This window comes from Alligator mississippiensis, chromosome 4 (assembly GCF_030867095.1).
Source record: "Alligator mississippiensis isolate rAllMis1 chromosome 4, rAllMis1, whole genome shotgun sequence".
Classification (NCBI taxonomy): domain Eukaryota; kingdom Metazoa; phylum Chordata; order Crocodylia; family Alligatoridae; genus Alligator; species Alligator mississippiensis.
This window is the reverse complement of record NC_081827.1, coordinates 188,042,016-188,062,773: the sequence shown is the minus strand read 5'-3', so window position 1 is coordinate 188,062,773 and position 20,758 is coordinate 188,042,016. Positions and strand designations below refer to the sequence as shown.

The window sequence follows — 20,758 nt, the reverse complement described above, 5'->3', positions numbered from 1 at the left end:
CAATGCCAGCCCGCAGCCAGCAAGGCCAGCCATACCTTGTCATGCATCCAAAGGTGCATCTCAAGCCAGTCCAGAGAGGTGATACTCCCCCTCTGTGCAACTTTGGTCAGGCAAATGGAGTACTGCATCCAGTACTGGGCACTGCACTTCAAAAGGGATGTGGCCAGCATTGAGAGAGTTCAGAGGAAGGCCACCTGCTTGGTGAGAGGGCAGCAGGACAGGCCCTACGAGGAGAGACTGAGGGACCTGAACCTGTTCAGCCTCCGCAAGAGGAGGCTGAGGGGGGGACCTGGTGGCTGCCTACAAACTTATCACGGGGGATCAACAGCAAATAGGCAGAGCTGTTTTCTCCCCAGCACCACCTGGGGTGATGAACAATGGTCATAAGCTGATGGAGAATAGGTTTAGGTTGGAGATCAGAAGGCAATATTTTACAGTTAGGGTGGCCAAAATCTGGAACCAACTTCCCAGGGAAGTGGTCCTCACCCCTACCTTGGGCATGTTCAAGAGGAGGTTGGACAATCACCTGTCTGGGGTCTTGTGAACCCAGCATTCATTGCTGCCTGTGGCAGGGGGTCAGGCTAGATGATCTGTTCAGGTCCCTCCTGATCCTAGCTACTATGAAACCCTCCAGGACTGCTCTGGAGTCATCAGGAATTGGATATCAATCTCCAGGAGACTGCTGAAAGTTACTCAGGAGATAAATGATCAGGCATTCATTAAGATAAATATTAAATGTTGAATCTGACTTATACAGTAGTCCCATGGATTTTTTAAATGTTATAGTAATGCGCATTTGCCTTCCTGACATAAAGTCTATGCATCATTATCCATAACTGATATATGCAAGCACACAGGCACATTCATGTTGTGTGTCATGGACACGTTGGCGTACCAGAAACCTTCCAGAACAGATTCAAACAGAGTTGGCAACCCTACGTACAAATCTGGAATCTCAACCCTGTAAAGCTACCACGAACCCTGACAACACAAGACTTAATGCCTTAACCTGCCTGAGAGAAATCGGGGCAGCCAATGTCCTGCTCCCATAACAGCTTGTCAGTAGTTGCTCAGGAGATGCTGGGTAGAGGGCCATGCCCCCACAACAGAGGAAGGCAGAGACTGCTGCAGCCTGTACCAATCTGAGTATGGGTAAAATTCCTTCCTGACCTCAAATATGGTGATTAATCTGACCTTGAGTGGAGGGGCAAGACCTTCTGGCCAGGAGCCTCTGGCTTGGGTCCCTGTGCAAGCACTGACTTTGCTCTAGTTCTCAGGTACTGAAAGAGGGTGCGGCCTCCTGACCCAGCTGGCTGCTCCTGTAGCAGCAGTGCCAAGTGCTTTCAACGCAGACAAGGGGCCCTTCCCGTCCCAGGGACCCCCCTGGTTAGAGCTGCGAGAGGGGCTCACGATCACAGACCCAGGATCCCTCTGAGCTCACTACTGTTCTAAGCCCTACCTGTTTCTGGTAAGTCACTGGTGTGGTCTCCAGGACTTTCAGCCTTAAAGATCTGACTTATTTTAAGACAGAGGAGTCCATTTGAGCATTAGCAATGAGGAGCTGCTGTCACTTGGTCAGCAGTTATTTATTTGGAGACTAAAGCTCTGGATGCATCTAAGGATCTTGCTTCACATAAATTTTAAGCAGCTTCTAGAGCCAGCACTAGCACTAATCAACATTTGGGCAGCTCAAAGTGCAATATGTAACAAGGCCCTAAGAAGTTGCCCTCCTCTGTTACCACACAGTAGGTACATTGGCTCCATCTTCCTCTCTGAAACGCTGAAGGCCTGCCCTCTCTTATCTTTATGGGCTGCCAAGGCCTTCACCCAGTCATCTTAATATTGTGCGTTCATCTCTCTAGTTTCCACTTTGGGCTCAGTATTTTGCATCTTGCTCTTTTCATAGAGTCATAGAAATGTAGGGCTGGAAGGGACCTTCAGAGGTCTCCTAGTCCAGGTGAGCTTTCTTGGGCAATGACTGTCCTTAGCAGAGTTGTTTCTTGTTTCTTTTTGGGTTGTGTTTTTTGTTTTTTTTTGTGGAGTGGGGCCTTTCTTCCTGTTTTGGAGTGCAAGGCACTACAAGTGGGGGAAAATGATAAAGAAATATTTTCTTGGTTTTTGGAGCTGGTTGCAGTTTGCTTTATATGTGATGTACACATTCACTTAGCTGTATCATGCACTAGCAGTACCAATTTGTAATGCAAGCAAAAGGCAACAACAGATTCCACATGTCCCTGTATTACTCAAGTGCATAACAACTTTCAGCTCTGCTTTCTACTGTGTAACTTCATTTTAGTTCCTGTATTTTGAATCTCCTTCACTGTTTCTGACTGCTGCCAAAGGCCTGCCATTAGCAATCCTGACCATGAGGGAAGCTACTTGGATTCAGGGCTGCTACTGTATTGTCAGTGGCAGAGTACTAAACACATCTTGTTGAGTACAGGCACCCTTCTCTTTGCCATGGTACCAGCATCCCTGAAACTGGTTAGCTCCCCTCATTTCCAAGGCTTCCAGTAGTCAGTTCTGAAACAGATTATTCCAAACTTTTGGAGCTTGACTGTTTTCAGGGCAAGATAGTGCTAGAGTGCTGATGGTTCTGTGCATTTAGTAAGCATTGTTTGCATCTTTTTGGGGCAAGCCCATGGCATTTTTATTCAGTCCCAGTGCTAGACTTTTAAACAGAGTATATTGTATATCACAATTGGCTGCTGCAGTCACCTTCCTGGATTGTAAGCCCATCACTCAAGATTTTTACACTTTTGAGAAAAGCACTGAGAGAGAAACAATCTTGGGGGCGTTTAATGGCCAGAACTGCTAGTGGTGCATCAATCACTGAAAAATATTTGACATCAATCATCTCTCCAAAACTTTCCCCCCAGAAAATGTAGAAAATGTTCCCTTTTCACCTTTGTCAAACTCTGCATATAAGCAAAGTATAATGAATGTGTGCTCTATAAATAAGTATTCACTCTTTCCCACAATAGTCAGTAACTGTACACTCTCTGTTGTTCTTCTGTTCTCTGCGATTCCTTTACCAGTGAACCTATCCTGTTCCAGTTCATCTTGTAGCCTCCACCTTTGTTTAAACGTGTTTTTCTAACTTTCCTAGTAGTATGCATCATGGCTTAATTGACCTTTTTGGCTGTATTCTGTGCTCTACTGAAAGCATCCCTAGCCCTGGAAGACTTTCCTAAACACCTTTCTCAGTAGTTTGGGTCCCCTATTCCTCCAGGAAGCACATCCAATTGATGAGGTCAAGGGCTTGACATGTTTTTAGCCTAAAACTAGCTTCAACATTTTTTTTTTCTTTTGGTACTGTTACAAATTGCTTTTTTCCAGTTAATTTAGCCAGACGTTTATTACATTTGTTCCTTTAGTGGAAATAATGTCGCTGGTGAAGCCTGGAGTTTACCCATTAACTTTTAACTGCCTGCGGCTTTTCTTTTTGTGCTAATATCACTGTTTCTGGTTCCACAATGAGTTCTGCACCTGCATCCAGCTTAAAGTAAATGGGATGTCTATTAGCTTTCAGGCTGGCGGTCCTTTCTTCTGCTACAGTGTTGTCCATTGCCCCTATCAATAATTCCTTTGAGCTAATAGTGTCTTTTATCATCCTTTTGGTCTGTTATGGGGATGGACAAACATACCTTTTAACAACTTTAAAGGGAATGGAGAGCTGTTGGTTGGAAGCCTAGGCTGCTATTTGTATAATCCTGTGGTAATACAAAGTAGCTAAATCATAATAAGTTGTCCCTGAATGGAGTATGTTGTAATAGCTTTGCTACTCTTGTATCACATGTCTATTAGTATCCTTTGTTACTGATGCAATTATACCTCTGTCTATCCCTGGGTGGGCAAAATACAGCCCCCAGGCCAGATCCACCCACAGAGGGACTGCGTCTGGCCTGCAACGTGGTCCCTTGGTCCTACCTGGCCCAGGTACCGTCCAGCCTGTGGCACATCCTGCCGCCCCCTGAGCATGAAGTAGGGCTGGGGTGGCTCTGTAGCTGGACTGCCTTTCTAGGCAGCCCAGGTGGCAGTGACTCCTTCCAGCTGCTGCTGCCTCTGGCCCTAGCCCCATGGTACTGTCAGGGACCCACATGCACAGCCCTGCACCCACTCCAGACTTCGCCCAGCAGAGTGGACCAGTCTGGACCAGCTGGAACCCATGTGCACAGCTCCGACCTCGGCCTGCCCAGCTCCTGCTTTGGACTCGCCCACCCACTCTGAGCAGCAGTGGCAGCTGGACAGAAGCTGATGTTTGGCACAAGGCAAAAGCAGCCCCTCCTCTTCACTGCTGCCAGACCTTTCTTGCTGCAGCCTCCTGGAGCCTGTGCCTGGGCTGTCCTGTGGCTCCCCTGCACTGCCACTGCTGCCCTGCTGGGTGGCCTGGAGGTGGCAGTAATGGAAGTGGAGAGTTGCTGCAGGCTCCAGGCAATGGGCTCTAGGCAGCTGCAGCAAGAAGGGCACAGCAGCAGTGAGGGGCCACTTTTTCCCCTGCACGGAGCACCAGCTTCTGCCTGGCTACCACTGCTGCTCAGCATGGGTGCATGGTCTGGAGCAAGTGTAGGGCGGGTTGGGGCTGGGGCTGTGCACTGTTGGCAGTGATGGAGAACAGCCACAGGGTACATGGGCTCTGGGATGTTGTGGGTTGATGGGGGTGCTGACTGGCCTGCAGCAGCTCCCCAGAATTGTGTATGTGGTCTTTGGGCCCAAATAATTGCCCACCCCTGGTCTGTCCTCTGTACTCTACTTGACCACTCTTATAGTCGGAAGGTTCTTCCTAATCTCCTACCTAAATTTTCTCTGCTGCAGCTTGAGGCCATTGTGGCTGTAGGGGACAGGACTAGGAGCAGAGAAAAGGTTCTCTTTATCCTCTAGTTAATCAACTTTCAGGTATTTAAAGATTTATCAATGCCCCCCCCTGCATCTTCTCTTCTCCAGGCTAAATAATCCCATAGGTTGTACTGGAATTGCTCAGAGCCCGGTAGTCAGAATCAGAAAGGTCTGCTTTTTTCAAAGCCTGACTTATAAATGAGCAGCACTGTATGCTGTGAACCTCTGCATGCCATAAACAGTTACTGGTGGCTCATGCTAGAGCTGCATAAAGGTATAGTTCATTATACAGGTAACATGGAAGAATTCTGAGCCAGTTGCAGGAAATCAATGTGAGGCACGCTAGAAATTTACCTCAATAAATAAAGTTAAAAAAAAAAAAAAAAAGAGCAGATAAGTCTGGATATGTTCTTCAGACCCTCAGGATAAATTATTTCTGAGTAGCAGAAACATCTGTGCAAGCAGGTCTGTTTGTTTTAAATATTATATTATGTGCATAAAATATATGCATTGCACAATCGGCAAGAGGGAAAGAGATATAGATATATAATTTCCATCTTGCTGATTATGCCTGGAAGTGATCAGAATCTGTAGGCTTGAGGTTTGGAAGAGACTTTCTAGCTGAAGTGGTATGTACACCTTAGCAGGTGAAGATGTAGAAGAAGCCATGCCAGCTTCTGAAATATATTGCAGGTGTAATCTGGGCCTTGGTAGATTGCAGAGAGGAGGCTGCAGGTATCCTGCACCACCAAAGGTGTCGTGAATCACTTTCTGCTCATTAGCATTCTTCAATGCACTCCTGTAAGAGACATTGGAGCCCAGCCAAAGAGACTTGTCTTCCCAGCATGTGTGTGCACATGAATAATAGGCAAAATCCAATGCTCTTGACTTTGTCCTCCTAGTAGAGGTAATCACAGCTGGTATTCTTGCTAAGGCAGAATGCATGATTGTTTGAGGAAAAGAGTTTTAGGGTTATTGGTTTATGCTCAATGCCTGGCCTGTGGGCCAAATCTGGCCCATAGAACCTTGGCATCTGGCCCACAGGACTCCCCACAGGTTGGAAATTATTTTGTGGTGAGGGAGCAGTGGCAATTAACAGCACTACCTCTCCCCCAGTACCAAATTTCCCAAGCCCTGTGCAGCCAGATCAGGGCTGGACCATGTCTCTCCCCACGTGCAGCTGGACTGGAGCCATGCCCTCCCCTCCCCCCTTCCAGTTTGTATGACTGGATCTGGCCCTGCAGCACCTGACTTGCACCCAGGATTGGGCTACTGGCCAGACTGAGTCTGCAGATGGATAGCCTGTGGTCTGAGGCCTGGATGCAGCTAATGGCAGGGGGAGGAGCAGCAATTTGCAGCAGCAGAGGTACCTTGCTCACCCTGCTCTGGGCATTCTTCTGCCACTGATTCCCTCTGCAGCATCCAGCCAGTGGCTATGCTTGTGTGCTCTGGGCTGAGGGCTGCTCTATTGCTCCACTACTGCAGCTTCTTGTTACCCCATTGGCAATGGAAATTGGCTGCACTTGGTGGTAAGGGTTAGCGGAGGCTGCAGTGGGGTGGGGCGTGTGCAAGAGTGAGTGCAGAGAGCTGGGGCACTGTGGAGAGGATCAGCAGCCCATGGTCACAGCTGGCTCACAAGTAGCAGCCTGTTGTACTTAAATGGTGCTGACCCCCTGCTCTCTAGTCTACAGAAAATGGACTGTTTCTTCAAATTCATCCACGAGATGGCAGTGTTCTAGTTTTCATTCAGTATGTGGAAGTTGTGATACAGTTCCCAAAGCAGCAGCACAGTGTTGGGGGTTTTTCTTGTTTATTGTTAGACATGTTATTCTGGCCTCTAAAATGCAAGGATCGACTGTTGAGCACTCCTTCCTGGTCATCAATGTGTGTAATGCTGTGCACTTGGAGTGATGTGCTCTCCTCTTACTGCATTAGCTCTCTTGTTTTTATGATTTTATCCTGGCATAGCTGAGTAGTACAGGCTCAGTAAAAATCCACCTTCTGCATTAACCAACCACTTACATGTGATCTAGACTGTGTGAGTTTAACATGTATGTTGGGAGGAAGGGAGAGGTGTCCTGCTGTCATCTTTCACCCTCCAGCCATCTCTTTCCCATGCTTTCTTGCCTGAATGAGTCACAGGACTGTTTGGAGTTTTTTTGGGGGGTTGTTTTTTTTTCTTCATTTAACAAATGTAATTTTATTGTGCAGAGCATAATTAATGTCATGGGCCCCTCCAGGACACATCTGGTAATCTTCTTACTGCCCCCCTTCATACCCCAGACTTTAAGTATTCCATATGGAGACTTTAAAAAATAGCCAAATGCAGAATTCTAGTGTGTTTGTCCGTGTCCATGTCTGTTTGTGTGTCTGTGCGTCCCTTTTAACTGAGGCCCTGAACTGACCTGACCCTGCAGTTAAACTGATGTTTTTGGTATAGGTGAAATCATGCAGTACAGCTCCCTTTTCTTTCTCCTTGTCCCCACTGTACAGAATAGGGACTGAACAGTGCTGGAAGAATTGTATAGGAAGAATTAAGACAGTAAAAAAAGAAAAAGGGTGGAGATACCACCTGCAATGTTGGCTCTTCCATGTAATACTATACTAACTCTAATATAGGATAACCCCCCCCCCCAATAATTAGATACAATATATGGAAAATTCTATAAGTCTATTATAACTTTCTAGGTATAGGATCTAAGTATTGGAGGGTTGTCTTGAAATCCCCCCTCCTCCACTGCTACAGCAGAGTAACCTGTCGTTGGTGAGGGGGTGGGAATTAGGTGGCCCCGTTGCCCTCAGCCCCACCTACTTCTTTCCCCTGCAGCCTTCCTGCCACCCTTGCTGTCTGATGCTTCTCCAGAGCACAGCACCTGGAAACTCAGCCCTTGCCTGGTCCTGCAGCAGTGTTGCGGCTGCTGCTGCTGGACCCATCAAGTGGAGGAGATTCCATGCTGGGGAGAGACTCCAGCTGGAGCCCAGCTATGCCTTACATTAAGGGGGTGGGTGGGGGGAGTGGGCAGAACGTGGGAGGATGTGGGTGCTGTGGGTCTGACTCTGGCCCCATTCTGGGCCCCGGGTCATGGGCAGAGTCAGAGCCTCAGCAGCTGCCAGCCCCCCTCTGTTTCATATGTGAATACCAGATGAGCCCTCCCACCCAAGCTGACTGGGGGGAGGAAAACAAACCTCATATTATATTTGAGTAAATACAGTAGCTCAAAATCCTATATGTGATTGAAGAAAACATGGTAGTTTAAAAACAATGTTATTTTGTGTTCTTTTTATTAGCCGATTTTATTTTTTTATTTTATTTTTTTTAAACCTTTTGGGTTCATGTTTTTTAAACATCCCCTTCCCTCCTCCCCCTCACAATCCTGAGAGTTAGGAAATGTATATACATATATATCATTTTTAATGAAAACGTGTGGTTCTTGCAGTTATTACTCCCTGCTGTTTCACACACCTGTCACATTACTGAGTGATTATTCAGCAGTCATGCCGCATGCTTCCTTGTTGTTCCATTGCATGTAGGCTTGTGTAAGGCTTACACAAGGTCACAAGCCTACAAGTCTTTCACAAGTGGCCCTTAGCCTGGGAGTAGGTGTGTGTGTATCCCTGATTGTTCATGAGCTGCTGCAATGTTTTGTAGACTCTTCTTCTCTAGCTGTTCAGAATGGTGAGCAAGTCTGCCAGCTCCTCTTCCCATCTGCCTGTCAGGTGCCCTCCCTTACTCTCAAGGTACTTGGTTCCTCCATTTTTATTTGTTCAGTCTCCAGAGAGCATGCTCTAGCATCATTCTGTGGCTGCTCAGGGTATCATCAAACAGTCCCTTCTGTCATCAGTGTTTGGTACACCAGGAAAGGAGAGGGTAAGCTGAGTGTCCCAGAATAACTGGAGAAGTCACAGTGCTGGCAGGATCTGTGGGAATCATGGGAGCAAATGTTTTATGAACCAGGCTGATTCCAGTATGGAAAAATTGATCTTTCCAAACTCTTCCATATGAATAGTGGATGCCCTCCAGTGGTGACTGAGTAAGCCTTGCAGTACCAGGGAGAAATACCCATTTCTGTTTAGCTGTGAATTTACAAAACACCTTTCACAGACGAGCCTATGAACTTCATTTCATTGACCTACTGGATACAAAAAATAATGGACTAAAATATATACATTAGATTTATGACACACAACCTCCCTAACATCTGACTCTGCAGATACCTTTCCACTATTTACCAGCTACTTTCATTCCCCTTACCATCCCCCCTCTGCTGCCCCCAGCCTCTCTCTTACCCACTAACTCCTCAATTTACATTTTCGCTGACTGCCTGTCTTGCATGCATACCAGCCCAGCCGCTGGCTTCTTTACAATTCATTCCATCCAGGAAGCGCACACACCAACTGCAGCTGTTTCCTCAGCCTGACGGAGGATATTTGTACCCAAAAGCTTGCAAAGAAGAATTTTTCCAACTATTTGAGTTGGTCTAATAAAAGATATCAGACTTACCTAAATAAAGAACCTTATCTGCCATTTCTGTTCATGCAGTTTGAAGCCCAGTGTGTGCAATGAACAATAGGCATGTGGCTTCCATTGATGGCCCCAGCACAAGTTGGGAGTCTGTGTCATGAGCATCCCTGAATAACATTCTGCTCATTGCAGGATCTTATGAACCAATCTGACTGCACCTGCCTCCTAGCAGTGCACAGCGCCATTAAAATGGTCCCAGTAGTTGATCTATTAATGCCAAATTGATTAAATACTGACTAGTAGCAACTGTGGGGGAGAAGCAAACATGCAGATAGCAGTGGCTAGATGCTGCTCTGTGCCAAGGGGAGCTCTTGCATAAGGTGTGAGCTACTACAGCTCACAATGAGTTGCAAGTGACTTGACATCACGAGGTTTTGTCACCTCAGCTGGTAATGTGCTTTTGTCCCATCAGCCAGTGCTTGTTGACTGAGCCTAAAAGCAGTAGCAAATAGAGTGAAATTGTTCTAGGAAAAGATCAAAAAGTACCTGCTTGGTGTCGGCTGCCTCTGCTGGTGCAACTACTGCCATGAGTCTGAAGTCATTGCATGGCTCTAGCTATTTGTCACGGTAAGGATTGAAGCACTTGCCAATGTTTCCTCCAGGCTGCTGACAGTGCTTTCAAAAAGGTGTTGGCTCACCAACACAAATGAACAAAAAACAAAAATTCCCTGGAACAAAACCTGATGGATAGTGACTTGGACATGAGAGACCCTGGGAACTGTTCTGTTTAGCCCTAAGTTCCAGAATTCCATTCCCATCTAGGAGTAGGAAACTCAATGTGCAGCTTGGAAAAATCCCCGAATGCTTATGGGGGAGCAGGGCACTATGCAACATTTGGCCAGAATGCAGAGTGGTTAAGTCAGAGTTTGCTGTGCTGTGTGTCTGAGGCAGAAATACCTTGAGCACAGAATAACAATGTAGCATCTCTGCAGATGTTGCCATGTACCACACTTTTTGTATGAAGCTGCAGCTGTAGATATGCTTATAATGGGTAGGGACCTACTGCAGTTGTGGTGGAAGTGCATTGTGCAAGTGGCTCCTTTTTAACCTTGCTCTTTTTGCCCTATGCTGCTCACTGTTGATTGGCTGAGTGGCCTTGGCAGCCCCGCCACTTGCTGCTGATTGGCCAGGAGGTTTTAAATACCAATTGCAGTTTTAGATATGAGCAAGTCAAATTGCAAAACTATATTTGTACTTCCTTTGCTTGCTAAAGTGATGGCCTACTGTGTGGACTGTCACTTGTTAATGCTGGATGAATACAGTGTTTTCTTCTTGGATCACTAGATTATAGAGGAGCTGAGATTTGTTCGGGAAGTATTGTATATACTTTTTGAGGTGGGGGGGCAGTACTGCACACAGCTGTCCACGTGAGGGCAAACCATTCCTTTTATATTTTGGAGAAATCTAGGCCTTGTCTAAACATATGAATTGGGTTGCTAGATCTATATGGGTGCAGTGGAAGCTGGACCACTTCCCTGTCTTCTCTATGGACACAACCTCTTGGTATAAAGGTGACTATATGGGCATAGCTGTTCTCATAAGGTATCTCAGTGCTCGGGAAGATCTTGGAGAGAATCATCAAGGAGCACATCTGTGGGGGGCCTGCAGGAGAGATCATGCTCGGGGGCAATCAGCATGAGTTCATCAAAGGCAGGTCCTGCCCGACCAACCTGATTGACTTTTATGACCAAGTAACTAAATCCTTGGATGATGGTGTCGCCGTGGACGTAGTCTTTCTAGACTTTAAGAAGGCCTTTGACACTGTCTCTCACCCCATCCTCATCAATAAATTAAGCAACTGCGGCATTGATGCCTACACAGTTGGATGGGTAAAAAATTGGCTGATGGGGCACACCCAGAGAGTGGTGGTGGATGGGTCGTACTCAACCTGATGAGATGTAGGCAGTGGGGTACCCCAGGGCTCGGTCCTTGGGCCCGCACTGTTTAACATCTTCATCAGTGACTTGAACGAGGGGGTGGATAGCACACTATCCAAGCTTGCTGATGACACTAAGATGTGGGGCGAGGTGGACACACTTGAAGGGAGAGAGAGGCTGCAACTAGATTTAGGCAGACTACAAAAGTGGGCAGACGAGAATAGGATGGGGTTCAACGTAGACAAATGCAGGGTGCTGCACCTTGGGAGAAGGAATCCACAGCATACATACAGGCTGGGGAGTTCCCTTCTTGAAAGCACAGAGGCAGAAAGGGATCTCGGAGTCATTATTGACTCCAAGATGAACATGAGCCGCCAATGTCAGCCCGCAGCCAGCAAGGCCGGCCATAACTTGTCATGCATCCAAAGATGCATCTCAAGCTGGTCCAGAGAGGTGATACTCCCCCTCTATGCAACTTTGGTCAGGCAAATGGAGTACTGCATCCAGTACTGGGCGCTGCACTTCAAAAGGGATGTGGGCAGCCTGGAGAGGGTTCAGAGGAGGGCCACCCGCTTGGTGAGAGGGCAGCAGGACAGGCCCTACGAGGAGAGACTGAGGGACCTGAACCTGTTCAGCCTCAGCAAGAGGAGGCTGAGGGGGGGACCTGGTGGCTGCCTACAAACTAATCAGAGGAGATCAACAGCAAATAGGTAGAGCCTTTTCTCTCCAGCACCACCTGGGGTGACGAGGAACAATGGTAATAAACTGATAGAGAATAGGTTTAGGTTAGAGATCGGAAGGCAATATTTTACAGTTAAGGTGGCCAAGATCTGGAACCAACTTCCCAGGGAAGTGGTCCTCACCCCTACCTTGGGCATGTTCAAGAGGAGGTTGGACGATCACCTGTCTGGGATCTTGTGAACCCAGCATTCATTGCTGCCTGTGGCAGGGGGTCATGCTAGATGATCTGTTCAGGTCCCTCCTGACCCTAGCTACTATGAAACTACTATAAAGACATATTTATACCAATATAATTGTAAACTTTCTGGGTGCTGTACCTATAATGATTTATAAATAATCCTCCTAACCAATCCAAGTATGTTGGCATAAAACTGTGTAGTCCAGGGATTGGTTTTACAAAACTACATAGGTGCCAAAGTTCTAGATAGGTACTTAATCTTCTTATTTGTTGTTTTAAATGCTATTCAACTCTTAACTCCCTACAGCAATGAGAACTTGATAACTGGCTTGCTTAACTAACAGTGACTTGGATGTCTGAGCCACTCATTTATGTGTGTAGGTCCCCCTAAGTGTCTGAATACCTCTTGTAAATCTGGGCTAGGCTTTGGAAAGGAGATGTATGCCATAATCCTTCTAGCAGGGTGTGTTTGTTCTCCAGAATGGGACAGGGTTTGACACTAAGGGGATACAATTCTGAAACCTGGAATTGAAGACTGAATGGGAGCCCTGTTTCTAGGCTAATGGGGCTTAGATAGCCAGGCCAGCTCATGGTGCTGGTGGCAATCAATATCTATGCTTAGTCCCATGCATGTTTAGCAATTGTTTAATGATGAGCTGAAGACTAGTTGCTTGGCCTTGTCCTCATACATGCTGTGGGCCACATGCCAGACCTGGATAAAGAGCTACTGGGAAGTAGCCCTACTGTAGAGAGTAGGGCTCTGCCTGCCAGTTTACTTTATTAATGATATCAGTACTAACATGTCTGGTCTTCTTTCTTTCTTTTTTTTTTTTAATTCTACTTGTTTGGCTAAGGACTGGGCTTTCCTGACCTCTGACATCTTTGCTGGGATGAAGATTGATCCAAATACTCTGGTCAAGAAACTGGATTTGGATTCAAGGAGTGTGGTCTCCACCAAGACTGGTAAGCAGTGTGAGGTGATGTCATTTGGGGGCTTACAGTGGTAAACTGGTGCTCAGCCCTCCTGCAGGGGAGGGCAGTGCTCATGTCTGCTCTGGAGTCTGACTATGGCTGCCATCTCATTGGGATTTGAAGGCTGAGATTCTGTAGACTGATGGGACCCCTTTTTGTATCCATGGTTAATCCTGTAGCACTAGAATGAACCTCAGCTTTGCATGTTTATCCAAATGATTACCAGAAAGTACAGCTAGGCAATCAATTCTGTGTCATATCTCTACGCTTTCAGGTGGCCAGTTTACATCTGATGGGTGTCAGGAGGAAGAGTGTGCGTAGTTAATGGAACATAAACACATGCCTTGAGCTGAGCAGGGGTTACTGTTCAAACCTTCATTACAGTGAGTTGTAGGCCAGTACTCCTGCAAGTAACCTGAATTGTGTTTTGGATACTGCCTTCAGCATCTGGCTTTGCACTGGTGGTATAAACATAGGCTGGTACTTAGACTGCTTTGGGTCCTGAACAGGAAATATTAAAATGGGTTCCAAATGGGAGCAGGAGGAAGTGTTATTCGGAGAGCAGGGGACAGGCTCTGTATTGCATTTTAGCCTTACCTGTGCCTCTTGGAATCTATCAGAAAGAGTCTTCAGAGGAAAGTGTGTGTGTGTTAGGGGGATGGGGGGGACTGGGGAGAAGCAATATGGGTCCTCATCTCCATATCAACAGTTAAGGAAGACTAAATTGTGAACCTATGAATAGCAAGCCAAGCTTCTTATGTCGAACTGATTCCCTTTCCTATGTGGAAGAGTGCAGTCATAACTTTTTATTTATTCATTTATTTATTTATTATTCAATTTTTTCCTGGTGTTGGAGACTATTTCAGAATGTCTGTTGTGATTCGCATAAGCATTTTCTTCTCTTAATTTGCACAATTAATATAAACTATTACTGATACAAAGGCTCTGCCTTCCTTTATCATAGCCTGTCCTATCCTCTCACATCAGCTGGGCTACAAGTAAAACCAACAAATATCCTACGGCTGTGTTTGGCGAGTTGTAACAGCCATAGCCCATCGATTGCATCTGTACTGCAGACAGCAGAAAGTTTGTATGAGGACACAATTGCCTAGGAAGCCAGTCTTTTGTGTGGAAATCACAGTGAAATTCTGTTTTTAGAGTGTTTGGGTCCATGGTTCTGTGACTAGCTGGACAGAGGGATGAGTGTATGCATGTTCTTGCTCATCTTTTTTAATTAGACCAGACAATGTATGGTGGAAAGCTGACAGCCTGCAATCCTAGTCTCTCACTGCAAACTACAGCTGCCTGTTCAATGCCATGTCTGGTTTATAAATAGACCTGAGCTGCTGGTCTCTGTGCAGTGCTGATGCTGCAGATGTGCAGTGCCTGGCAGCGTTTCAACTCTCTTTACGCTCTTCTGCCATCCCCTCCCCTCCCCAGCTACAATGTCCTGATCCAGCTGCAGTCTGCCTCTTCAAGCACTTTTTCACTGATGCCTTTTTGGAGGGGGAGGTTGAGCCCTGAAATAAAGTGGGGCAGAAAGAAATTCCTTCCCCTTTCTTTAGCTATTGTGCTTTGTTTGGAAAGCCTGTAGGTTTCCTTATTGCAGAAATCAGTGCATGTGCTTCTGTGTCAGTTCAGTGATTTCAGGTTGGGCCTTACATACCACAACTGATGACCCAAGGACAGAAAAGAAACCGACCAAATGTAGAGAAATGTGCATTGCCTTAAGGCATCTCTGTGCCTGGGTGGACAGCATCCTCAGCAGGGAATTATTGGCTCAGAGCATAGGGAGGGAGGGCAGGCTGAGTAGGAATTCTCCTACACACTCTGTTATTTTAAGCCCTAATAGAAAAGCACAGATGTTTCTCTCCCACCTACTGTTGCAAACCTGAGAAGGCCAAGTTCAGATTCTGCCATTACCCCTCCTGCAGGCCCTTGGAGAGCATGGGTAATGCAGGGTCTTGCTCCCTTCATAAGATATTGTCTCATTTAAGAAGACCTTGCTATTGGATGCTGTTGCCATGTTGAACATGATGCACTCTGTCTGAAGCCTAGGGTGACTGATAATGCCTTGCACTGTGTTTTAAAAGCAGCGCCCTGTCAGCAGAGTGGCCTAAAGAGATTTTACTGGTCCCCAGCAATATGCCAGCCTTTGGTGAAAGGGAACAGCTGGAGAAAAATGGATTCCCATAAGCGCCCGTCTTTGCCTCGTGGGAACTTAGTCTGGTTTCCTGCCATCATAGGCACCATGGCATAATGGCTTTTTTGGGTCACTGGGTTGTTTTTGTGGGTTAAGCTTTCAAAGCATTTGTGAGCACCAGCTATAGCTTGGGGTTCCCTTGAGGATATGAACAGCAGAGAGGGGAGGTGTTTTGGGGCTCCAGACACTGGCTCTAGTGCTGTGTAGCCAGTGAAGGACAGGCTAAAGTCCCTGGCAATATCTGCCAGCAGCCAGGACAATTAGCTGCACTGTTGAGCTACATTGCATGTGTATCCCCTGAGCGTGGCAGTGCACCCCCTACAAAAAAGTGCTGCTCGCCACTGTCGGTGTCTGCGGGTGGTCCGCAATCCCTGCTGGGGGCAGGGGGCATGAGTCATTCATGGGTGCCAGTGCTCTTGCTGGGATCAAACGTGGAGGTTCCTTGCTAGAGGGTCTTGCCCTTTGATCAGAATCAGACCAATTACCATATTTTGAGTCGGGAAGAAATGTTACCCCATAGTCAGATTGGTATAGACTGTTGGGGGGGAGGGGTAAGTTTGCCTTCCTGTGTAGCCCAGGGTGTGGGCCTCTACCAGGGATCTCTCGAGCATTATCAACATTTCATAGGACCAGATTGTTGGCTGCCGTGGTTCCTTTGCTTTACCTGTGGCAGGTTAGGGTGCTAGGTCTGTATTGTGTTGGGGTGGACGGTAGTCTTGTATAGAGTGTAGATTTTGGAGTTGTGTAGGCTGGTTTGGATAGGGATGATCCTGCCTCAGGCAGGGAGTTGGCCTAGATGACCTCTGGAGGTCCCTTCCAGGCCTGCTTCTCTATGATTCTATGAAACTGCATGGCTTTCCAAATTCTCAGAGCCCTGGAGGAAGTGAAGCTGTTGTGGGGAGGAGAGAGTGGTCCAGGGAATGTGCAGTACTTGGGGCAGATCTTGGCCATCTTTTCTAAGGGCCTGGCACCAGGAGTCTTTAGTGTATGGGGAACAAAGCTCCTTTCTTTCCCAGCACACCAGGATGAGTGCAGGGGAAGTGATTCCAGTCTTCTGCCTCTACCCTCATCACAGGGGCCAGCAGAGGAAGCACTGCTGCCTTCATCCAGCCCCAGGAGAAAAAGACAAAGCTATGGAGAGAGTAGCTGGGATAAAGTGGCTTAAGACTGAATCAGCATGGGCTGTACAAGGTGGACAGCTGAACTTGTGTACCACAGTTCAGACAGGCGTGTCTCCTTAATCACAGCCTCAGCATAGAGGGCTGTGAGCCTGCAGCTTAGGGATGAATGATCACCCAGGCCCCAGGAGGAGGGCTGTGGGATTCCCCCAAAAAGGCCATTCACAAACACTTCCCTATCCCCAGGGAATAGCAGGCTCCCGGCAACAGCCCAGAGCCCTGCTGAGAGTGCATGAGTGTCGGGGATGAGGTTATCCTGGAGAATAAACAAACACTTTAAAGGCACATGGAAGCAGCAGGCTATGGCCATTGTAGTACAGAGGCCAGCATGGCAAATACCTGTGCTGAGGACAAATTCTTGCCCAGTTTTGAGAAAAAGTACTGGCTTTTGGTTAATACATGTGCTTGAATTTGGGTTTGTTGTTTTTTCCTCCATTTTATATTTAGCTTTATTTTTATTAAAATCTTTTCTGATTTTATCCTGCCTGGAATCTCACTCAGCCATCTGAAAGCACCTCTTTTTAAGCTATATATATATATATATATATGTGTGTGTGTGTGTGTGTGTGTGTGTTTAGTCCGTCTGCCTGTGTATCTGTCTGTCCATAGTGCTCTTTAAATGTGAATAGTTTGAAAACTGTAAGAGAGAGAACATTTATGTCTTCAGAGAAATTGTTTTGCTATACTTTAGCATTTGTTTAGTGACCATGTCAGGATGATCCCAACTTCCAGAATTGGGGAAAAAAGTCAGGGGCCAGGGATGTTTCTACTGAGCTCCTTCCAGGAGGGAGCCAGGAGCCCGGCACGGCAGGGAGGGCAAAGGGAAAGGGCAGCTGAGGAGAAGCAGGAGCTGGGCAGAGGCACAAGGCAGTGGACGAGCAGTGGCAGCCCTGTCCCAAGCCCCAACCAGGGACGGAGGTGCCTGGGGGGCAGTGCAAAGGAAGCCCTGGGACGTGGGTGGCTGTTGCGAGGCACGGAGCTCACCTGCCCTTGCCCTTGCCCCGAAAAAAGGCATGCTGGGTGGCAGCATGGGCAAGTGTACCTCCAGCCCACTGGACAAGAGCAAGTGCAGGAAGGGATTGGTATCTTCAAATGGTCAGCCTATTTTATTAAAGTTTTATAAATATTAAATAAATAAATATAAAAAGTAAAATCTATCTGTTTGCTTTTTGCTACTTGAAATTCATCCATCATTCTTGAAGGCAGTTCACTAGTAAGAAAATAAAGGCCTTGGGCAAGGAAGAAGTTGGAAAAACTAATTAAACCTTTGACTAGCCATGGCTCTCCCTCAGCTGACTGTTGTTCTAGCAGTCAACAATGGGGAGGAGTGGGGTAACAAGCTATCTTATTTCTACGACCCATTCCATGGGAAGCCTGGAGAGGCTAGTGTGGGGTATCTCAGATCTAGCTGTGGAGACCTTGGTATTTTTAGGTCTCCTGGCAAACAAAGACCCACTGTGGGCTGAATGGTGACTCTGCCACGAATTCACTCCCACTGAGGGAAAGTACTGACCTATATTACTTAGGTTCATAGATGTAGGGTTGGAAGGGACCTGAGCAGATCAAAGGTGTAGTCTGACCCCCTGCCCTGGGCAGGAAAGAATACTGGGCACCTATGACTCCTGGTAAATTTAAGCTCATATGACCCCAGTGAAGTAATTCTCAAGCCTCCTTTTAAAGACCCCTAAGGTAGGAGCCAGCACCACTTCCCTTGGAAGCTGATTCCAGATCCTGGCCGCCCTGACTGTGAAGTAGTGCCTCCTGATGTCTAGTCTGACCCTACTCTCAATCAACTTGTGGCCGTTATTCCTTGTTACTCCGGGAGGTGCTCGGGGGAACAGGGTCTCCCCCATTCCCCTGTGGTCCTCCCGGTAAGTTTATAGACTGCCCTCTCAGCCTTCTCTTGTGAAGGCTGAACAGGTTCAGGTCCCATACCCTCTCCTCGTAGGGTCTGCCTTGCTGCCCCCTGATCATGCGAGTGGCCCTCCTCTGGACCCTCTCAATGCTGGCCACATCTCTCCTGAAGTGCGGCGCCCAGAACTGGACACAGTACTCCAACTGTGGCCTGACCGGTACCGCATAGAGGGGGAGGATCACCTCCTTGGATGGACCTGCTCATGATGCATCTGTGGATGCATGACAAGGTGAGGTTGGCCTTACTGACCATCCTCACGTTAGCGGCCCATGTTCATTTTAGAACTGATAAGGACTCCAAGATCTCTTTCTGCCACTGTGCTTTTGAGAAGGGAGTTCCCCAGCCTATTGGTATGCTGCTGGTTCTTTCTGCCCAAGTGCAGCACCCTGCACTTGTCAGTATTGAATCGCATCTTATTCTCATTCGCCCACCCCTGTAACCTGTCCAGGTCCGTTGTATCCTGTCCCTCCCTTCTAGCATGCCCACCTCGCCCCAAATCTTGGTGTCGTCAGCGAATTTGAACAGGGTGCTTTTCACCCCCTCATCCAAGTCACTAATAAAGAAATTGAACAGTATGAGCCCAAGGACTGAGCCCTGGGGGACACCGCTGCCCACATCCCTACAGGTCAAATATGACCCATGCACCATCACTCTCTGGGTGCAGCCCCCTAGCCAATTTGTGACCCATCTGACTGTGTAGGCATCAATGCCACTGTCACCTAGCTTTTTAATGAGAATGGAGTGAGAGACGGTGTCAGAGGCCTTCCTGAAGTCCAGAAAGACTACATCCACTGTGACACCTGCATCCAAGGATTTTGTGACCTGATCGTAGAAGGCAATCAGGTTGGTCTGACAGCACCTGCCCTTAATGAACCCATGCTGGTTGCCCTTGAGCATCTTCCCTCCTGCTGGTCCCTCACAGATGTGCTCCTGGATAATTTTCTCAAAGAGCTTTCCGAGGACCGAAGTAAGACTAACGGGCCTATAGTTGCCTGGGTCCTCCCTCCCCCCTTTTTTGAAAAGGGGACCACATTGGCCTTCTTCCAGTCTTCTGGCACCTGGCCAGAGCACCACGAGTGCTTGTAGAGCCGTGCTAATGGCCCCACGATGACCCCTGCCAATTCCCTCAGCACCCTGGGGTGGAGAGCATCGGGACCTGCTGATTTGAACACATCTAGCCCCTCCAGAAGTTCCCTAACTCAGTGCTCCCTGACCCTAGGCCTGGCAGAGTCTCTTCTGAGTCCATCCTGAATCCCGGTGGGAGAGATGTCCCGGTCCCTGCTCAGAAAAATGGAGGCAAAGCATTTGTTAAAAAAGGTCTGCTTTTTCATCTGGTGCAACCACCAGATTGCCACGCATATCCTGCAGGGGCCCCACATTGCCTGATGACTTCTTCTTACTCCCTATGTATTAAAAAAAGGACTTTTTGTTGTTCTTGATCCTTGTTGCTAGCCCTAGTTGCATCTCTGCCTTGGCCTTCCTAACAGCCTCCCTACAGACTCGAGCGATGGAGGTATAATCCTCTTTGGTGATAGTCCCTCCCTTCCACTGGACGTACGCCTCCTTTTTGGCTTTCAGGCATTCCTGAATGCCTTTGGCAAGTCAAGGGGGTTTTTGAGCACTCTTGCCCCCTTTGACTAACGTTGGGACTGTCACCCCTTGGGTTCGGAGGATCGTCTCCTTAAGGAACAACCACTCGTCTTGGACACCTAGTTGCCCCTACTCTCTGGGACCGCAGTGCCTCTCCTACCAATCTCCTCAACTCATTGAAGTCAGCCCTCCTGAAGTCAAGGGCTACTGCCTTGCTGCAGGCCTTTGACACCCTGCACTGGGTGGTGAATTCCAGTAGGCGATGATTGCTATTGCCCAGATGGCCAAGGACCTGGAGTCCCCTCACCAGGTTGTTGCCTGTGGCCAGGACCAGGTCCATCAGGGCATTCCCCCTGGTGGGACTGTGCACCTCCTGGGTTAGGTGGAGGTCTTGTTATCTCAGCAAGGAACCTGAGTGAGTGGTCAGACCTGGCTGACTGCTCCTCCCAGCAAATGTCCAGGTAGTTTAAATCGCCCATGATGACCATGTCCCTTGACTTAGCTGCCTCTGCGAGCTGACCCGAGAATTCCCAGTCCAGCTCTTCCCCCTGGTTGGGTGGTCTGTAGTAGACCCCCACCGTTAAGCCCCTTTCCCTGTGACCCCCTTGTATTCTGACCCAGAGCACTTCAGTCTGCCCCTCCTCTGACCCCATCCTATTTGTTGAGAATGTGTATTGCTCTTTGACATAGAGCGCCACACCCCCGCCTTTCCTCCCTGTTCTGTCCCACCTGTATAGTCTGCAGCC

The 20,758-nt window shown here is 47.8% G+C and overlaps 1 protein-coding gene across 1 annotated transcript in view; it reads left to right on the top strand.

Annotated features, from left to right (window-relative positions):
- Nucleotides 1-20,758, top strand: part of SLX9 (SLX9 ribosome biogenesis factor) — a 120,449-nt gene that overhangs the window by 930 nt on the left and 98,761 nt on the right. Inside the window, exon 2 of the mRNA XM_006265985.4 lies at nt 13,009-13,117. Coding sequence (XP_006266047.2) covers nt 13,009-13,117 — 109 coding nt within the window. The remainder of the gene's footprint in view (nt 1-13,008; nt 13,118-20,758) is intronic.